General features: G+C 40.2%; 1 protein-coding gene across 3 annotated transcripts in view; it reads left to right on the top strand.

Annotated features, from left to right (window-relative positions):
• kcnip1a (Kv channel interacting protein 1 a) overlaps positions 1–22,164 on the top strand; it is a 45,898-nt gene that overhangs the window by 18,445 nt on the left and 5,289 nt on the right. The window contains exon 1 of one of the 3 annotated variants that reach the window (XM_007565802.2): positions 6,943–7,158. The exons of the other annotated variants lie outside the window; for them this stretch is intronic. Within the exon in view, the coding sequence (XP_007565864.1) occupies positions 7,101–7,158 (58 nt within the window). The 5' untranslated portion in view covers positions 6,943–7,100. Of the gene's footprint in view, positions 1–6,942; positions 7,159–22,164 lie in introns of those variants that run through there. 3 annotated transcript variants of the gene reach the window in all.

Here is a 22,164-nt window from a genome sequence, read left to right as displayed (position 1 = left end):
AAAAATCAAAGTGCTGAATCCATGAAAAATATATTATTTGCATGATGTTTTCAGATTGTTGTTTTTTGTTTTGTTTTTTTTTGTTTGGTTTTTCTAAAGACATTTTCAATTCAGTGTGAGCCCTCGGTCCAATGAGGGATGTGCTGCTGATGGACATAGATAAGCTCTGACTACATGGTTCAGTTTGCATGCTGAGCTGCAGCAAAATTAGTGCTGCAGCTTGTAGAAATAAATGCAGTTATTGTGAGCATGAAAAATGTCATGCTAAACAGATTGTTTCAGATTAAAATGAACTGAAAGAAGCGGGAAACAAATTAAATCAGGCTGCATAATATAGCACCAGTAATAAATAATTTTTAAGCGATGTCAAAGACTGACCTTTGATTTATTTTCTTTTTTTTTATGTCACTTAAAAGCTCTTGCTGAGGACCCTTTGTTTGACAAATCTTTTTTTTTTTTTTTTTCCAAATGACTGACTGGTTGCACATCGTGAAGGAAAGACGGCGTCAATGCGAGCAGACGCAACAAAATGGGTTCTGGTTCTGGAAGGAAACAAAGGAAATCGAGAACATCTATCATTGTTGTCTTCGACATTTCAACTGAGTCCCTCAGCCAAACGTGCACAACAACATAAAAGTGAAATCTATCGATCTGAGTCCACAGAAGGAAAAAAAAAACAAAAAAACATTTTCTTTGCAATAATGGACAAAAAGGAATCTAGGAGTGCAGTATCATCATTTTAGATTTAACAGCTGACCCAGTCAACCATTAAAAAAAAAGCAAAGAATAACATTCACAGACTCCCCTGTTTAATCACACACACAACCACAGCAAACTGTTACACCTAATATTTACAAGATCATAATCATTGTTATCAAAGAGCAAATTACCAGTTTATCTGATCATGTGGAATCCACTTAAATGGTTCATTTACACAATCGTCTACATCGTTAAACGTTTTCATGGATGCTATCTGTCAGATAAACCTTTTCATGCATTTTTTTACTGTCTCACTATCGTTCCTTTTTCTGCCAGGCCAGGATTCGAACCCAGGACTTTGACTCCTGCTCTCTGCACCATCCCTTCATGAAAATGTTCACAGGTTTTGAGAAAGTGACACTAAATGTGATGGAAAAAAAAAAAACAACAAAACATCGATCCATCTGATGATTGCAGAGCCGGATTTGTTTTGGGTAACTTAACGATTCAGCTGCCACCCGTGTTCGATATCAGCCAAACATTAAACTGAATTTTGATTGATGGTTTTTTGTGTCATTTCCAAACCCGGGTCCTGAATTCAGAGGTAAACTGAAAGCAGCTTTAAGTGGTCACAGCTTTACTTGCGTCAGTTTCTACTCAGAAAGTCTTGAAATATTCCCCGCTCTGCTTGTCGTCATCCCTGATTCAACCTTGAGTCCGAGTATTTACTTGCACAGTAAGTCTTTCAGGTGTTTCTGTGTTTTTGTTTTATTTATTTACCCAGTAGCAGCTTGACATTAGTGATCGTGACACATCTTTTCTGCTCTAAAACTATTGTTTCACTGCCTCGGTGGAGTTAATCTTCCCCAGTTTCAGATCATTCACTGAGGCTCACCAGAATCACTCCACCAAACACTTCAGCAGCACTTCAAACCCCTGTAGTTTCCATGTTTTCTCCTAGTTTTATTTTCCGCCTGCGACAACCTTGAGTTCGTTCATTATTTCGTTGCATGTTTCCTCTTCGTCTCGTCCTGCCTGCCTCTCGCCTGATCCAAACCATCGCAGCTCTTCTCTTTTGAGAGGCAAACGTTTGAAGCTCAGCGCTCTTCAACGTCTCACCTTTTTTTCATTGTTTGGGCTGATTAGATCTACATTACATCTACTTTATATGACATTAACTTTGTAAATAGCTGGAGTTAATTATTCTTCCCAGGGATATAGGACAGAGCTGAAGGTCCACCAGTGGCACTCGTGCCACATTTTGATACGTTAAGGTTTTTCTGAAGGTTTTTCATAGGAGTGGATCTGGAGGTAATTTTCTCAGCTCAGGCAGTCCTTTTGTTCGTCTTGAATGTAAAAATCTGGTTAACATTTTCAGACCCGTCTGAATTTGATCATCTACCTGTTGCCGTTTTATTTTCACATAAAGGCTATGCCAATCAGTACAGTTCTGTTTAAGTAACACTAAAAAGTTGAATCCTATTAACATGAAGAAGGACATCTTTCCTGGCCGTCTCATTCTCAGTCCATTTATTCCCCAATTTAATCACTCTCCCCTTTAAAAAACGTTATCCTTTTTTTTCCCTCGCATGCAAAATGAAACGTTTTTTTGTGATTCACAGCCCGTCTGTATCCCATTCCTTTTCATCTTCTGCTTTTTATTTATTTATACAACTCTTCTTCAGCCCTTTATAGTCTTTCCCTCCCCCCTCCATGTAATACCAAATCAATGTGAGTTGAAGCCGGGAAGAAGCTTGGGTTGATACAGAGAAACAGCTGTGTAGGGCGTAATCTGTGCACCTATAAATATTGGTATGGATTTTCCTAATAAACAAGTTCCTGTCAGGCATGCTGTCCCTGATGAATTACTGCAGAGGTTTTGTGCGTTGACGGGAGCCTGTCCTATATCCCTGGGAAGAATAATTAACTCTTTGGATGAATCTTGGAAAGTAAAGAAAGAGCCGTTTAGCGCTCAGGTAGATCTTTATACGCACTTCGTTGAGCCGACGGGCTAAAGTTCCCCCTTGTGTTTTAATCTTAATCAAAAATCTTAACAGCTTAATTTTCTCTCACACTCACTCCCTCGTTTTTGCTCCTTCTCTTTGTTCTTCCACCCTATTCTCTGGAAGTGTGTTTGCGTGGCCCCCACTTTGCCGTCTTCTGCATTTTCCATCTTGCGGTGCCAGTCGCCCACTCTCTCGTTTCTGAACCACTTCTTTCTCTTTCTCTTTCATCGCGCCCTAATCTCTCGCTGGAAGCTTTTCCGGCGTACTTTATCCTTCCTCTTCTTCAGCATACACAGCCAAGCATGTTTGCATCTCCATCTCCTTCCCCTGTCTTCTGTATCCATCAGAACATATAGGAAGCATATAGAGCTCTTTGCTTTATCCTCTCGTCTCCGGACTGAAAAGTGTGACAGGGGTTCTTGTAAAACAGCATGCTGCTATTCACTCACTTTCTTGTAAGGGAAACACCAGACAAGTCAGTCCCAATGCTCCGCTCACAAGCACAAAAGAGAAAACAAGCATGCTCACCGACTCCAACCTCTCGCTCTTTCTCTGTGCTCTGCAGACAGACGTTGAAATGATTACTAGACGGAGAAACATTTCTGTCAGAGTGTGGAAATGGGCCTGTCAGGCACTGCGAGGAGATGAAGATTTGAGATTGGAACAAGCAGGGAACTGTGTTTGCAGCGACAGGAACATTACTCCAGTACAGGCGTGCGGAATTATGTGGGGAGATAGTGGGATAAAGGTGAGCTGGTTGTTTTCCTAAAGCAGACACAAAGCGGGATAGAGCGAGGCGCGAATGCGATGAGACTAAAGATGAAACGGAGCCGAGAGGAGAAGAAATTTATTTGGTAGCTGGTAAATCCAGACGGGGAGCAACGGAAGAGGAAGCGGAGTGTGTTTGTGTTTCGTAGCAGGATGTGGTCGCACTCTTCAGCGCCGGGTCCCCACAGAGTCCTCAGCCCTCGGTTGTTCTGTCTGACCCGTGGTCAGTGAATGTGGGACATGTATGCGCGACCATATGTGCGCTTCTTTCTGGGTTTGTAAAAGCATGTGTGCATGTGGGCAGGGTGAAAAGATCGCTCCCTACTGCTGTCCGTTCTGGCTCTTCTCTCTCACGTGCGCAAAGTCGAGAATTCGTGAGCTCATTTTTCCCGGCAGCAGATTGCAGATTTTTAAGTCACCAAACCAAATCTTTTCTGACTAATTCCCTTCATGGCATCCTTACAGTGGCACTTGGTTCCCGATTCCATCGCTGAAAGATGGTGTCCTGGTCGGGAATAGCTGCTACATTTGCAAAGACGTTATTACAAACAGATGGCTTTAACTAACACATCAGTGTGTCAGCTCTACAAAACTGGCTTCTGAAAACTTAGCTGTGAAAGCAGACGTGCTTCGTTTGTAAAAATAAAATAAAATATTTGGAAATCTGAAACTTTGAAACTGTATTTTGAGTCATTGTTGCACAGTTGGCATACGGAGACATCATTTCACATCTTAAACTGTCCGGCTACAGCAAGGCTTCATATTTGTGCCTTTTTAGCTTTCCAATGCGTATCATTTAACTGAAAAACATCCAAGACGTTTTTAAAATCCAATGCTCTGTTTGTTGTTGATGAGATTTTGACAAAAATCTTCCATCTACAGAAGATATAAAAACACACACAAGTCTGACAAAATGAGGATGTGTGATGCAAAAACTATTTATTTCATGCATTTCGAACCTTTTTCCACTTGTAGTGAGCCATTAGTTTGACATTTTTTTGTCGGTGGATCACATCCGGGTTTTTAGAAATGTGCTTGAAAAAAAAAATCTAAATCTGGCTTTCGCTGAATTTTCTGTCAGGAACCTCTGTGGAAAATCCAATGAAGCAGGATCTGTGATGTGCATAAGCAAGGCCTCTCGACATGCTGCACCAATGCTGTAGTTGGACATTTTAATTTATTTAGGATCATAAGGGGGGTTGCCAAAAGTCAAGTGGTAATCACAAAATAATTTAACCCAGACGGAGGTCCATGAACACATGGGCTGATCCTTGACCTACTGTGATTTACTTTTTCCACATTTTATGCTACAGCCTTATTCCAAATTGTATTAAATTAATCTCTTTCCTCAGAATTAGAATACCTCCATGAATACAGATTTTTTTTTTCTTTTGCAAATCCTATTTGCATTAATATTTGCAGCTTTTGCCATGAAGCTCATAGCTGAGCTCCTTCCACTGATCATCCCTGAGACGTTTTTTGTGACTTAAATGGAGTTGAAGTTTTGGTTGTTTTGGCCTGCTTCGTGTTGCCAGACTGGTTCTGTTTAAGTGGTTTATCGATTTTACAGGATTGTCAGTTATTACACGTGACTGAGACTTTTGAAATTGGACTCAGCTTTTCAGAAACAACAAGTGGTTTACCACTGCTAATTGATGATTTGATTAATCAAAAGGTGGCAACACTGCTTCGGACAGCAATGCTATAAAAATTTTATATTTTACTTACATAATTGTAATTGTTGTTTGAAAATGACATTTTGTTTTTACTCAGTAACAATAAAAGTAGTTTAATGAACTATATATTTAAAAAAAAGTACAAACAAAACAGTTGTTTTGTTGGTAAACAGGTAGATATATATATATATTTTTTGCAGTACTGCGTGTCCTGTAGAAGAAGGAAACATTTGAGAAATTATAATTTTCTCATTTTCTATATCTCAAAATTCTTGCTTTTTTTTTTTTATTATGATGTTTGTATCTTTCCTGTTCAATGTGAATGCTGCAGATCCATTCATGGCTGCAAAACTCTGATGGCAGATGCTCCCCCCAGCAGGACAGTGCATCCTTCACACAGCAGAAACGGCCCCGGAAACAGCATGACCAACATGAAAAAGAGCCAGAGATGTTGACCTAGCCTTTGGTATCTCCCCTCGATCCCAATCCGATTGTGTAATTCTCTCGAAGCCAGTCCAATCCGCAGGTCGGCCAGACCGTCCATGCCAGGCTCCGTAGGACTTCCTGGATACTGATGTAAAAAGACTGACCCATTAATCTAAAATCCTGGGACATAAACTGGGCTCTAATAGTCGCGCCCTTAGAGATTATTGTTAGAATTTTTAAAAAGTTCATGCATTATGAACAAGAACACAAAGTAAATACCAGAAGTTAATGTGAGAATCATGAATCCTGTTCTTCTCACTTTACAATCATTCTCTATCATGTATTAGCTGAAGTTATCATGAGGCGGAACGTGGAGAAGTTGAAGGCGTATGAAGACTTTCACACTGTGTTTGCAGCAGGAGCTGCATTCCAGTTTCTGTGGACTGTAAAACAAAATGTTTCCGTCTTGTGTGTTTAGCTCTTACTGTCAAGAGCGCACACTCCTACTATATTATCTGATACTTGTCTTGATCCCCCTATTTCTGTCCTATTTAATGTCTCAGCAGCTTCCTCTTGCTCTTAATCCCCCTCTCTTCTCACATCCTTGACTTTAAGCGTTTCTTTCTTTCCTTTTTTTTCAGCCCATCTCTCTTTCTTGCCGTTTTTTTTTTTTCTGCCTCCAAAGTCAATCCACCACCAGGCACACATGAACTCCAGGTCCCTCTATCCGTCTCGCTGGTGTGCATGAGACTGTTGGGGCATCGTGGACGAATGAGCAGGAGTGACGGATGGAGGTGAAGGAGGTGTTGATAGATTGAAGTGGCCTTTTCATAAAGAATGCAGCCAACAGTCAGGGACTTCTATAATTTACGTCACAGCCTCATGTTTTTTTATTTGTCACGCCGCGGTTTGTAGCTTCCTCTCTAATCAATATTCAATGCCAAATTTATCTGCATATTTGTTCTCCATCAGACGCTAACAGGTGCTTTTAGGTGGACAAATGTAATGGGAGTCGGAGTGTATGTTGTTCTTATGCAGAGTGAGTCACTCAGTATTGTCATATCAAGGGTACACTCATATTAATTTATAATTTGGTGAATCAACATCCTGCTGATTTCATGCTGAATTACTGATGCTCTCCTCCAGCAGTGGGGCTTGTGATAGATGTATGGAGAGCGAGGAAAAGGGGGAATGAAGGAGGGAGGGAGAGGGAGAGAGAGAGAGAGAACAACCCCTGATGAAAAACAAAGAATGGGGAGGGGTGTGAGGAGAAAAAGGGGTGGGAGAGAGAGAGGGAAAGAGAGGGCGCACGAGGAGGAGCGTTGCGAGATGGAGAGAGAAAGCATGAAAGGATGACGGGGTGAGGGTTTAATGCTGAGAGCAGCCAGTGAGAGAGAGAGGAGAGGAGGATGAGAGGAGGGAAGGAGGGTGCGGGAGTGTGTGCTGTAGCCGTCCGAAACACGTGACGAAGAAATATAGACTTGAGCATCCAGACGCACTTGTTTCCACAACGACGGCGGCAAACATGGGGGTTGTGGTTGGCACGCTGACCATGCAGACCAAGCAGAGGAGGCCATCCAGGGGTGAGGAAGCGCACACAAACACAAAACGCGTGCATGCACAATCTCTCACCCACACGCAGGCAGGAACTCATGCATGCAGCTAAATATTTCTGCAGAGAAACTTCAGATTTTCCCCTCTTTAAAGTTGAGACACCTAAACATAGAGTGTGGATGTGCAAGCAGCACTGCACAGATTAATAACTGGTGTTTATATGTTGAGATAAGTGAGAATAATAATGAAAATATTTAATGAAAGTGGAAACAGTGCATCTGTTTATCCAACAGTGAAGTTTCGGTTTGACGTGTTTGCAGATGTTCTGCCTTGTTCTGCACCAAGAAGACTGACGTTTCTCTCTGTATTTAAACATATTCTGATCTAATGTTCTTTACTCTAAATGTTGCTTTGCTTCATTTACTGTCGGTACGAATCTGTTGCAACACACTTCCCATAACTTTGTGGGCTTTTGATTTGCAGTGTTAAGGCACTGTACTCATCAACACCAGAATTAAAAACTACTAAACGCAGTTACTACACTAATTACTTGCCAGAATGGTTTCCAAAATCACCGGATTATAAGCATCAGCATCCATACCGGTAATCAAACCAAAAACACTGTGTTTAGCTCGGCTAAACCAGCAGGTGGCCTTTACATTAACTTTCTTTCTCATAAATCAGATTTTCTAAAGTCCCTGTCAGAACACAAACAAGAATGGCCCCCAAGATTTGAAATTAGACCGAAAATGTTGGAGCCTGGAGTTCACAATCCAAAATGCCTGCCACGCATATGAACCATTGTGAAAGCTGCAGATATTTTTTTTTTTCAACTCTTCTGATCATTTGTATCTCATTAAATCTCAGGTACAAGTAGTGCAGTACGTCTTCTATCTATGAACATGTTCTGTTCATGTTTGAATGGAAAAATGAATGAGTTCAAGATATTTAATCCAACTGGTTTTTCAAAAAACTCCCAACTAAATGTTGACATAATTCCCAAATCCGACGTCTGACCCTCCAAGGCAACTTGAATGCATCATAGCATGAAATCAAAATTCAAAACAAGATCCTGAGCATGGCTAAACATCGTGCAATGTTTTAACTTGTTTTTCTCTTGTTTTTTGGCTGTGATTTTTTTAAATTAGCTTTAAGCTTTTTTAAATTGGGACCAAGCGAGATAGATATATGTAACGAGCTACAACAATGTTATCACTGTTGTAGTTTCTAGCACTGAATGCCATAGTTGACCTGTGCAAAGGGGCAACTTCTTTATTCAAAAACTGCTGTCACAGTTTTCTATTTTTCCATGTTTAAAAGTTGTTTTGCTAATTATGATGAAATGAAGGTGGCTTTGTGGTACATCAAGTCCTGTCATTTCTTTGAAGAATGGCTGTTGCTTTTGATTTGCTCTCGTTCTCAGTAGTGCATGTATATTGGGATCAAGGAAGTGAAAATCCCGTTGTTCTGCTGGATCCTGATCAGATGTGATTGTGATGTCAGCATATTTCTTTTTCAATGGATATTATTGGATCAAACGGTCACCAAGGAAGGACGTTTCAGTAAAATCTGAGAGTGTAAATTGGGCTTTAAACTTTACTTTTCTAACTGGTCGCTTACGTGTTTATAGAAACAACTTACGGGGAATCAGTTTAAGATGAGTTCATTTTAATATCTCCCTTTCACATTAGCAAAACAACAGACGTGTTGGCGTCTTAGTTGTTTGCCGTTTCTGTTGCTGTTGCACGAAGTTGCAACGTCCTTAATCTACCACTAGGGAAGAGGTGGGGTGCTGCAACTTCCTCTACTAATGTCTGCGTTCTCATTCACGCTGTAGGACTAAATATTTCACTGTTAATTATTCATTGGTCTGAAGACCAAGTTGCAGCATTCAGGTGTGATGGTTAATGGAGCCCACCATGTGCTGAAGAATCGCCAGTAAGAAGTGAAACAGCGACCTGGTTGAGTGTGTGTTACTCTATCTGGCTGTGTGCACGGATACAAGCGCTAGTGCTGGTAAACACACATGTCGGAGGTATTTGTCACTCTGCTCACACTCTTCTTCTCTGTCTTGCTGTTACCTTGGAAGCATGGTAGCCATGGCAACAAAAGATGTGGGTTTTGGGGCGGGAGGGTTCGGTGAGGTGGGGGGGTGATGAGATTGGGGGCTTTCCCTAAGTAAGCAAAATACACAGAACGACAGATGGTTTTCTGCAGTTTAGCCTTGAAGTGGCATCCTCTCGTAAAAACCTGTTGCTTGTGAGAGAACGCTTTTTTGGCCTCGTTGATTATTTTGATAAACTCACATAAAATTATGCTCATAAAATATTGAACAAGTCCAAACTGGTAGCAGTAATGAATGAGCACAATAAAGAAGGGGGAGTGGGGGGGGGGAATCAGTGCCAGAACTAAAATATCGTCTGTTAATAGTGAGCAGTCATTTAAGCTTATGTCTCCAGGCAGGCTGTTATCAGCTTTCAGTCCAAATTAGACCACACAGGATATTTTCCAAGTGAGCGCATATGGCTGGTTTGATCTCTTGAATAAGCCCTTTTTTTTTTTTTCCCTCCTCCACCACAAGCCCAAACACCTTCCCTGAGGGTGTGAAAAAAGGGAAGGCGTAATTTGTTGCTATTTTGAAGAAAAAAAAAAAGAGGTGGTTGTAGAAACCCTCGCGGTGTGCAAAAGTGTGAAAGCCGACTCTGTGCAAATGAAAACAAGGCTTTTTATTACCCCCACGTTGGTCGTGCGACAACGTGACAGAACGGGGCATGAAGCTGGAGCTGTTTGGAGGTTGTTTGTAATTCTGGTGTTGAGTTGTTTGCAGCTTTAGCTCCTTGTAGGGTTGGTGTGGCAGTAAACAGAGACATTATTTCTGTGGTGTTGGGGATAGGTTACCCAGGATCACAACAATGACCACATCTCAGACAGAGAAAGAGAGAGAGAGAGAGGGAGAGAGAGAGAGGGAGAGCGTACGATTGTATTATTTCGAGATTAAAAGCCAGATACTCTGAGCTTTTTTATTATCTGATGCAGACTGCTTTCCTTAACCTTTTGATTATGTTTTCTCACCCTGGTTTGTTTGCTGTAGCCTGAATTCATCTCTGGAGAAGTTGTTGGGGAGCATTATCCTCACCTCCCTTGTGAATTTTCCTCACTTTATCCCTGCAGCAGAGCGTTTTCGCTCCTTCCATTCTCTCTTCTCTTTACTTGTCACTCCATACTTCCCTTCCTGCATTTTACTGTTTGCTTTTTCCTGCTTCCCGTAGCGTTTTTGTATTCTTGCTCTGCTCTTTCTCCCTGTGGCTTCTCTCATTTCTTCCTTCCACTCCAATTTTTTCCCCATGTTTGTTTCCCTTTATTTTTCTTTCTGCCACTCTTCTGCTCACATGCTGCCAACACAATCTGCTCCTGCAGTCCTCCTTATCACAACACCTCTCCCCCCTTTTCTTTTTTTTTGTCTTCCTTCTTCTCCTCGACTCCTTTTCCTCCATCACCCACACTCTCATTAACTGGTGGGAGTGCTTATTAAGTCATCTTCATCCCTTGGCATCCCAGCAGTTTGTATTTGTGCACATGTATTCCTTCAGAGTTGGAGTCTAGACGTGTGTTTACTCAAAAATCACGCTATTGGCACGCTGCTCAGTGTGCCTAAATGGGCTATACTTGACTCACTCTTTCCAAACATAATCAACAGTGGCACACTAATATGTGAGGAAGTGGCATTGTGTGTTCTTCTTTGTCTTTTGCAAACACGCAAAGCTGCAGCTACCCTCCGGCGCTTCAGTTCTCCTTCACGGGGTGATGATGTGTGTGTACACACAAGCAGGGGAGTGCAAACTGTCTTATTTGCATAATATTTTGGTTCTCAATGACTCCTGAAGTAATGTGTTCAGCGTGTCTGTGTGAGCGAGTCACTGGACTTTCCCTTAGAGGCCAGGCAGGAACTCCTGACTTGGATTTGTTTCTGTGGAAATCGACACACTTCACTATACAGTTTTTGCCATATGGAGCACGATTATGAGCCCCAAATACTGTTGCTGCAAATAAAAATCTATTTTTACAATGCATACTTCGCGCCGTCCCAGAAGCTCACGGCCAGAGGAGTTGCTACTTTCTTGAAGAGCAGCCCATTTCCGTGGGCCAGGATGGCAGATTAGGCTAATTCAGATTATGTAAATGACAAACTCTCTGGCAAGGATTACAGGACTCAGGATGAGAAGGCTGAGGAGCGCGGCATAGTGGAAAACTGAGGAGGAGGTTTGGCAGAGGGAGAGATAAGACAAGGATAAAAAATAGTAGCAAGCAGGAGAAGGGAAAATATGTGAGTTTCAGGTTGTGATAAATTGAGCAAAAAGGTTCTGCGGAAAGAGGAGCTTATAGATTTCAGGGGTTTTTAGAGCTGAACGACAAGCTTTCCTGTTTTTACTTGCTACAGTTTTTACTAGTTTCTCAGTCGCTTTGGTGCATTTCTCAGGACAGAATTGGAAATCTCAAAACTACTTGTTCAATCTTCAAATCATTGTCACTTGAGCACATCAAAAAGGCAGTTTTCTCATTTCTGTGAAAACGTTTCAAATGCTTTTGTAAATCCATGCAAGTGATTCTGTACAATTCTCTGCTTTTTCCTACAGTTTCAGTCGCTTAAGTCCTGTTGATCAAAATGCTGTTCTGATGAATAATCCTAACCTCCTCAACAGTTGAGCATAAATTTTCTGCATGCAAAATGCTCAAGCATGATGTCATGATACACATTTCCATTAGACTTTTATAGAGCGTACATAACCAGAGAACATCACAGTGTTACATTTCTGATAGTGGAAGGACAAGAATTTGGGGAAGGTCAGTTGCCAGAAAGAAGAAGAAGAGGGGGAGGAGTGAGGAGGAAGAGGCAGAACGGGGCCAAGGACACGTGTCAGTTTCCATCACTCCAACATCATCAGGGAATGGTTTGCAACCCACAACAAGATCCTGATGGAGTTCCTCTCGCCCTACTCTTCATTCCTTAACCACAAAGAGGATTTTTTTTTTCCTCAGCCTCAGCGTGGAGATGGAAAGTAAAAGAGACTGCTCCGTAATTCTTACAGCACAAGATGTACAGTTTTCCTTAAGGAGACCATCTTGTGTTCACATTTCTACTTTCACATTTCTCTCTTGGTCAGACATGGTCTGACAACAAATTACAGTGAAATCATAAAATCTTTTGCAATCTCTTGCCACTGACCTCCCACAATTACAATTTACAACACTTGTCATCAAAGCTTAAACCATAGTTTACATCAAATTATCCCTCCAGACTACACTGTGCTATTGACAGCATGACTAATCAATTTGACTGCTTCATTTGTACACAGAGAAACAAAAACTTGTCATTCTGAGGCACTGACATGTTCACTGGCACAGATATTTACTTTTGAGAGACTAACTAAGGTTTTTGAGACAGAGACCGGCTTTTTTGCAGGTAATCCACGGTGTTTTGAGAAATGCACTCACTGTTTTGCAAAATGAGTCGAGAAATGCATCAAAGTGACAGAAAACTGTAGCAAATGAATGTGCTACAGTTGTGAAATGTGGCAAATGAAAGGATAGCTCTGAGTTTTGCTTTCTAGGTTAGATTTATTTAAGCTCCTCTCGGGTCTGCAGTTCTTGTTTCAGAGCCTGAATCATGCAAGTTTCTAGATCGCACCTGTTAAATGAAAACCTTGTTCATGACCTACAAGAACTCAGCATTTTATATATAAAGAGGAGTCTTCTGAAGGAAACACGCTTTGCTTGTAAAAGCTTGTATCTCTTTCTTAATTGTGAGAATCAAATTGTAAAAACACTTCTTCTAAGAAATTAGTGAAACAAACTTTTTCACTCAGGAAACAGGGCCTAACAAAAACATTTAAGCGTTTAATACATGCACCGTGATGAAGGGCCAGATTTGTCCAGTTCTTGAGTTGCAGGCTACACAAAAGCCAATTAAAGGGCCCCAAGCACTACTGTCTGACAGCCGTGGATTAACTGGCAAGTAATTTAATTCGTAGGATTGGAGGTATGAGAGCCACTGAGACAGAGACCTCAAATACATTAACTAAATGAAGAAGATCCATTCTCCTAAGGGAGTCTGTGTGAGGGATATTGGAAAATCCCTGCACCACTCGTGCTTTTTTTTATCTATCTTGAATTGAATTGATTCTACCTATTTAACAGTAATTTATTTTACTATCAGCAGCACTGCATTACAAGAATCCCCATAACTGAGCCCATTGATTAAAAAGATGTTTTTTGTAAGATATTTTGAGCAGTTTGCAGATGTGTCTGGTTCTGAAACCTCCTGTTGAATAATTATTCTGTGTGTTTAGAGGGAGGCTTGTTAACTTTGGAAACATTTGGAGAGATTCCCACCTGAAAAACAAGCTGATGATGTCTAATATAACCACAGAGCTGAACGTTGGCAGAGAAAAGCCGTTATGTCATCGACTTCTCTTCTTTTTTTTTTCTGCCGCTTTACAAATGGACTGAATTTAAATCGCTTTTACCCCACAGGACTCATTCACCCATCTCCATCTGAACTCGTAAGGGGTACAAATGCATCACAGATTGGTTGGCAAAATGGGGTTAAGTGTCCTACCCAAGGTCACTTTGACATGTAGCAGGGGAATCTGGCATCAGGCTCTCTGCTTTCTGATTGCCAGACACTTTCTCTCCTCACCGAGCCGCAGCCGTCCCTTCTGATCTTCTTGAACAAAACCTTTATGCCTTAACATGGCGATTCTCCTGTGTGAAAGGAGCAGCTGCAAATAGATATAAATGGTGTATTTAAAAGCAATAAAAATGATGAAAATCCATTCCATACCGACTGAAACAAAGTTCTTCATGATATCCGTATGTCCTTATTGGTATTTATTGTTGTTACACTCTGAAACTTCAAAATTAAAAAGAGCATAATACACAAGATTAAAAAAAGCTCCCAAACTTCATGAGTCATATTGAATCTGAAGCTTTGCAGCCATTTTGGTGGAAAAATGGTTCACTATTTAGGTCTTTCAGTGCTCAGTAGAGACCCATGTGATTAGAAATTTATTGCAAGAACTGATGCAATATGAGGGTTAGCATTTAATATTCTTGCGGTTATACGTCATTAAAAACTATCTTCTTGCTCATTTTGAACAGGCTGGATCAAGCCAAAGTCCTGCTTTTGATTTTACTGGTGCATTTAAAGTTGCATGAAGGTTGTAGGCTTTCGTAGCTGAACGACTAGACTTGGATTGAATGCATAAATTATGCTAAGGACTAACTAGTGATGATGAGCCGTTAATTTTTCACTTGATCAGAGTGATGACTGACGGATCAAATACTGGAAAACAGATTTTCTGTAAAAATTAAATGTACTAAATCTAAAAATTGTCACTTTTTTGGCACTGAAATCCATACATTGATCGAACTGTTTGGTAGATGATGCACACTTACACAATTTCTCCCCATTTGGAAACCGGCATCCACATTTATCTAAATAGGCTTAAAACTTTTAAAGTATGACAGGAGGAAGCTGCTCTGAGTTTTTCCTGCTCTACAAACATTTCCTTGACCTGGAAAAAGTTAGCTCACTTTGCACCTGCTAACCTTAATAAAAACTGTAACATCAGCAGTAATGGTTTGCATTGAGCTGTGAAACTCCACTCATTTATCTAGATAGTGTCAGAACTTTTTTTAGGAAAATGTGTTACTTTTGTTTGCAGTGGCAATATGATAAATTATTTAGCAATGAATATTAATGTAGTGCAATACTGGTGCTAACAATAAAGCCTCCACTTTGCAAATTTTTAAAGCAGATGCCTTTAACTAAAAAGCGTAAGAGCAGCTTTTGTGTTGACGCGTCTCAAAACATAAAAGTATAACATAAAATATGGCCTACACTTTGCATTTTAAGTAAAATGCACAGATGAGTTTTTTTTTCTGAGATATATAAGCAGCTGGTCCCAATTTACTTTATTCACATTTAAAGAAAATTACGCTTGGTTGAGGTAGTATTAAATCAAAAAGAGAGAGGGGGGAAGATTATCCAACTTGATGCAGAACTTATGATTAAAAAAAAAGCTCTTATAAAAAGCAACAAAACAAGTGCAGATCTGGAGGTAAACCTGTATTTTGTGTCTTTTACTTGTTAAGCTATATGATTTGATTGCAAGATTTCTGAGAGAATGAAAACAAGCGTCTGTTTGAAGCTACACCTGTTGGGGCTGTTTGTGTTGAAATCACAACTTTGATTCATGTGATCCATCTCTAGTTTCACAACCACCTCCCACACACAAACCCCTTTGTCTCTTCATATTCTGTTTTCTTCTATTTTTCTCAGCATCACAAAAGCTCTGCTGGGATTTTTTTGTTTACCGTATTTTCTGCACTATAAGGCGCACCGAATTAATAGGCGCACCTTCAATGAATGGCCTATTTTAAAACTTTTTTCATATATAAGGCCCACTGCATTATAAGGCGCATAGAATAGATGCTACAGGAGAGGCTGGAGTTATGTTATGCATCCACTAGATGGAGCTGCACTAAAGGGAATGTCAACAAAACTGTCCAACTCCGGTTGGCGAGGAGAGCCATCCGCGATTGGCCCGGGCGTGGCCGGACGATGGTCACCCTTCTCGGTTCGTGCACAGCATGTTGTGGAGAACGTGGTGCTAAATGACCTGTAGACGACCTGATTCTAGATGGTCGGTAGGTAGATGGGTCAGTCAAACTTTATTAATGCCCGCGTTCTGACAACTATCCCAGCATGCACCGCGCGTTTCTTGTTGTGGCTCAATATTGGTCCATATATGTGGTGCACCTGATCATAAGGCGCACTGTCAGCTTTTGAGGAAATTGAAGGTTTTTAGGTGCGCCTCATAGTGCGGAAAATACGGTATTTATTTTTTTACATTTACACTTCCAGCTTCAGAATTTTCTAGCACAAAAAAAAACATCCATCCGTTTATTGTCTGTACCTGGTTGTCCTTGCGGGGTTGTGGAGGGCTCCTGTCTCCAGCGGTCTTTAGGTGAGAGGTGGGGTTACAACCCGGACAGGTTGCCAGTTCATCACAGGCCAACATACAAACATCCAAACACACTCATACCTAAGTACAACTTATAAATAACAACTAAGTTAACAGCCATGTTTCGATCCTCAGGAACAAATATCTGTAATTGAGACTGAGCTGATTTGTAGGTTAATTCGTAAGCTGTTTCATATGATTCTAAGGCTGAAATGGTTCCTTGTTTATGTTATAAAACATTATCCTTTTTTTAATCTGTAGACAGGTTTGCCTTTCATATGCACTGGTGAAACAATTTTCATGTTCATAAAAACTCAAAATATATGTGACTTTTCATCTTCACTTATTGAGTTGCATAACATTAAATATTTCCAGCTACTTTAGAGGTTTTGACCAGGATCATTATTATGTTTATGTCCTATTATGAAAAAACATTTCTTTAATATTTTAGGAAGGAAACTCCCAATAAATCTGCAATATTACACCCAGAGTCCCAGACACATTTTTTTATCAGGACAGCAATTTGCTCACTTCATAATTCTATGTAAATCACCATCTCAGTGTAAATTTTAACTGCAGAACCGAATACTCTTGTCTGTTTTTATCCTGCATGGCCTTTAAGTCCTTCAGAGCAAATCGGTGGCTCTCAGGCAACTGTAGCACTCGACTGTCAACAAATAACTAATTCCTTCAGGGCTCAATGGTGTAATCAATGCCACACCAAGTCAAATCTGTAATGCACAGAGTAGCATTAACACACCTGATGGTTCTGTTGGTAGCAAGCCTCCCACACCTTGTGACCGAAAGGTTAGAGTCCTTGTCAAACAGCGTTTTGACTAAAATCCGAAAGGGTTGGAGTCCCAGTTGACGGCGTCTCAACTAAAATTCTACAGCTTTTTATTTCTCTTTCTCACTGTTTACGTTTTAATTATATATTTTTTTCTTTTTAAATCTCTTTCCAATGTTTTTGATGTTTTTATGTTTTTAAAAAAAATCTCTTTCTGTTTTTAATTTAATTATGTAAAGCACTTTGAAATGCCTTGCTGCTGAAATGTGCTATACAAATAAAATTTGATTGATTGATTGATTGATTGATGGATTGATTGATTGATTGATTGATTGATTGATTGATTGATTGTGACACCTGTATTGCAAATGTTTGCAAATATTCTATTTTATGATTTAAAGCAACAAGTGGTCATAAATTAGCTTTTCATTTTGCAGCACAGTAAACTGCATTCAGCCTGGTTTGTCCTCTGCTAAGTTGACATCCCCTACCATATGATGTTAAAGGTTAGATTTTAGTGTCACGTCATATAAGATGTGACCCTTATATGATTATGTTCTGTTTGTGGTAACTGATCTCTTAGACCAAGTGTGGCGCTCTGTGCTTTAGCATGCATTTTTGACTGCAGAGGTTATCTTCATCTGCTGTGTTTGTGCATCTTGTCAAATAGTGGTGTTGCTTAGTAACTTCAGTTTACAACCTGAATGGGAGAAATGGTAATTAGCATTAAATGTGAAGCTCACATTAATTAATATTATTTGAAATGTCTCATGAAAAAAGATTAAATGTTAATATTTCATCTAAATGAAATTCTTCTTAGTCTGTAGCTGTAACTCGGGAGCCTAAAGTAAGTGATGACTGTGGTGCAGCAGAGCCCCCTGCAGGCAGCATGATGGAAGCTTCACTTGAGTTTTTTTCTGGTTCCTTTTATCATCAACATTTTCATGTACTCATTTGGCTGAAGAAGCAACTTACAAGGGCCAAGCTTCTAAACAGTGAGATACTGTCAGACCACAGCAGGATGAAACATGAAGATTACCAGTGAGCGTCTTTGGAGGTTGCCGAATGAAAACAGCTGGCTTGTTTGTAGAGATGGATGCAAAACAAAGTTTCTGTTTTTTCTCCATTCGTCTTTGCAAACTGGCTGAATCTCAGTCAGACTGGATGGAGATCTGACTGTAGGTCAGGATCTCCAGTCCTTAAGGGCCAGTGTCCTGCTACTTGTAGATGTGTCCCTTGTCCTAAACACTTGAATTAAATGGTGAAGCTGCCTCATTAGCACGACGTCAAGGTCTCTGGAGATCTGCTAATGAGCTAATATTGGAGCCAGGTGTGCTGAAGCAGAGATAAGTTGCGGGACACTTTGAGGACTGTAGTTTCAACCTGTTGATCTAAGCCATCAAATTGTGTGTTTAGGGTCTCTGTTTGACTGGATGCTGAACCTCCCGGGTCTCAAAGTTTCCCTGTTCTTGGCTCGAGACATTTTCCCATTAACTCTGACTAGGTTCCCTGGCACTGCTGAACCAACATATCCCCATGGCAGGAAACTGACTCCACAATGTGTTCAGGCTGAAGTGCAGTGTTGGCGTTTCTTCACACTGAACTTTTTTGCATGTAAAACCAAAACAATTAAATGCCACAAATGTAAAATCACACCCTTAATCAAAGCTTCTTTAAATATCTAGTTTAATTGTGCAAAAACAGATCCAACTTGATTTGGTTTTCATGTTTGAAGTATTTTAAATAAGCTATGGGCTTTTCCAATCCAAGATTACAGCTTGATCGACGCCTGCGCAAGATGTTGTAGCTCTACCATGTAAGCTTCATATTTTAGGAACAAATAATTTATCATAAAATAAACTGTTGGTTTGTTTCTCTCTCTGAGACATTGGCTGGATGTCAAGCTTCAAACATTGACGGTGTGTTGGTTTGTGCTGCCCCCTGGTGGTGGTTAGAAGTTTCATGTTGTTGCCAGTTTAGATTGACCCCATAACAACTGCAGCTCAGTCAATTTAATCACCACGTATTTTGATTTTTTTTTTTAAAGGAAATACACACCGTAGAGTAAGACTTCAGCTTGTTTAGTCAGAAATGTCACTTTGATCTAAATAGTTTCTGCTCAGTGAAGATGACCGTATGTAAATGGGAAGCAATTAATCTAGTGCTGATCTGTTTGGGAACACGCAGATAAATGACCCCATACAGCTGAAGGTGAATTCATCAGTGTCACTGTGCAGAACAGAGTGGACCCTCCAGTTAAAATACAGCTCGAAGCAGTGAAGGACACAGAGACTGTAATAAGACTGAGAACAAAGGGTTGAGGGGGACAGAAAGAGAGTTACTGGGATGGAGAAAAGGTCGGGACATGGGAGGGAGACGCTTCGGGGACATGGAGAGATAAGGGGATAAAAAGAAGCAGAGGAGTGCAGATGTTTCTGTAGCAGTGGAGGAGCCTCATGGCGACTCAAAGTTCATGGGGGCTGTTCCAAAGTTACTTGTTCTTGGTTATCTTTATGTGAAGTTGTCATTAGTGAGAGATGAGAATGGAAGGAGAGGAGCAGAGGGACAGCAGCTTACAGACGATAGCCATCGTTCTGCTGTGTTGTGGTGCCGCCAAAATGCTGCACCTGCTGGGAGTCATCGCTGTGGAGGGTGAGTTTTACTACGGCTGCAATCCAGGTCTGATTCAGTCAGAAGAATAACAGTTTCAACACCAAGTTTAGGGAAGAGAAAGATCACAAAATGACTAAACAGGATTAATTGTGCTTCTTGACCTATTGCTACTTCTTAGCGTAAGTTATTTAGTTGTAGTTCCTGAACGATTGTGTATTTTCTGCTCTTTGTTCCAAAATTTTGCAACAACTTAATTTTTTTGCCATTGTTTCCCTTATTCCTCTGTAGTTTTGCAAACAAAGCTGACATTGCATAGCAGAGGATATATAATTGCACTGTTGATCAAACTCATTTGTCTGAAATAAACAGTTGAATGTAAACGCATGTATTTATGTGTTCAGTCATTTCATGGCGTTATACTTACCCTCTAATTAAAATCCTATTTATCAACTTATATAGGAGAACATTGAAGACTATTCATTCCACACAGATGGCATAAAACATCAACTCTGCTAATCTAATCTATTTTGCACATCTGAATAATATATAATGAAGAACTGCTTAACTCGATTAGATCCTCTGCAACACATGCTGCTACCGTTATGCCCAGGACGCAATTTCAAAGATAGAAAATAATTGCTGTAAATTCATTTTTGGGAAGATATAATGATCTCAGAAAGAGGATATAGTGGTTGCTTCAATTCAGGAACGAACCCTAACTGTGAAATGATTGGATTCAAACTTTTGCTACGTAGAACGAGAGTACAGTTGTGTCGGTCTCATGTTGCACTTTGTAATGTTTTGCATGAAAGCGATTTGCTTTAAAGGGTTTTGTTGTATACTTGCTGTTGCTTGGTGTGTCTCTCTCTAAATGCAGTCCTTGGTAAGGACACCATAAAGTCTGACTTCTCTGCTTAATGAAGCTTGCGACCTTCAGCGGCATCTTAGGGAGTCGAACAGATTCAGAGAGGAAACATTAGAGGTGATACAGTATTTTAGGTTCTGTTAGGCAACAAATGTTGCGTCGTTCAGGAGAGTTATAGCTCAATAAAAGGATGTCTTATCTTTACAGCGTTGGGTTTGTAATGGTATTTAAACACTCAGTAGGCTCCCGATCTGAGTTCTGAACATCTGTAGCATTAACTTGGCTGCTTTTAAACTAGCAGTAAGTAAAGTTCAAACCTAACTTTCTCGAGATGTATAAAGGGTGTAAACATTTTTGTGCCTTGAATGCTGGATTTTAATTGTTTAACTGGAGACTGCGACAAAACTCAGAATAACCGTAGCTGCATCGCAACCTTGTCCTCATGATTTATTGGGAGAACGAACTTGGAGAGGCGCTGGAGTAATGAGGCTTTGCAAAGCCCTAATGGTTTTCCCACAGATATAAAAATGTCTCAATTTCAAAACTGCCAATGTTTCAAAGTCCTGATTGCAAAGAACACAATGAACCTGAAGCTACACATTAATCAAAAGCTGAAATAAAAGGTTCTGATCGCATTTTATGCTTCAAATCCACTGCTACTAAAACTATTAGATCAAATCAAAAGAAAATCCACATCTAGAAGTAAAGATTTCATCCAACTGGAGCTGAGATTTTGTATTTTGAACAAGAACTTTCAAGGAAGTGAAAAAGTTATTTTCACTTATGTTAAATTGCACCATGCAATGTTTTCTAACCCGTGTTATTTACTGGGGGGTTCCTGTACCACAGTGCTGCAGCCATAAGTCCCAGAGCAGATATTTTATGTAAGGCAGATACATTTCTAATATTAGATCCTCATCCTACGCTTCTGTCTCTCTTCGACATCATCTTGAAAGGGCCTTCATTAAACATCACTTTTTATTATCTAAACATCTCCGAGATTCCTTCCTCTTTTTTGCTCCCGGCTTTTATTACTTCCCATTATGACCACTTTATCATATTCTGAATTTTTATTAGCACTTCTAATAAATTATGCACAGTTATAACAGTATGCATAATTATTACTTTGCAGATGGCTAAGGGGTCTGAGAGCTGTGAAGATGGGTTTGTTAGAGAGAAGAGATGGAGGGGAAGGTATTTGATTTTATGCCGGGATGTTCACCTTTCGCCGTGTGTGTGAGAGAAGTCAGTGGTGTGTCTTTTCTCCCCTCCCCTGCAGCGAGGTGGATAATGAGTTGGTAATGATGGGGCCCAACAGAGGACGAACACGGAGCTGCTGATCTGACCTCTACCTCTCTGCAGCACCATGTCTCATCCTCTCTTCTACTGATTAACTGGAAGAATTTAACAAAAGCAAAATAAGGCTGCACAAAGGCTGAGCTCACTTTGGAGGATCATGTTGGTTCTTGCCATTTTTATATTGTAGGATGTGAAGATTTTTATTTTTGTATTTTTTATTTTTTATTTTTTGGCAGAATGGAGAGGTCTTAAGTTTTAAGTTGATGGTGTGTTGTGATTGGAAGCATGAAACACATGAGAGTTTATCTCTATTGTTACGTTGTTTTCACTGTAATTCAGTGATTCAAGAATTTATTCCCATCCATCCATCCATCCATCCATCCATCCATCCATCCATCCATCCATCCATCCATCCATCCATCCATCCATTCATTCATTCATTCAT

Source organism: Poecilia formosa, unplaced genomic scaffold (genome assembly GCF_000485575.1).
Source record: "Poecilia formosa unplaced genomic scaffold, Poecilia_formosa-5.1.2 Scaffold183, whole genome shotgun sequence".
Classification (NCBI taxonomy): Eukaryota; Metazoa; Chordata; class Actinopteri; order Cyprinodontiformes; family Poeciliidae; genus Poecilia; species Poecilia formosa.
This window is presented reverse-complemented; position numbering and strand designations above follow the sequence as displayed.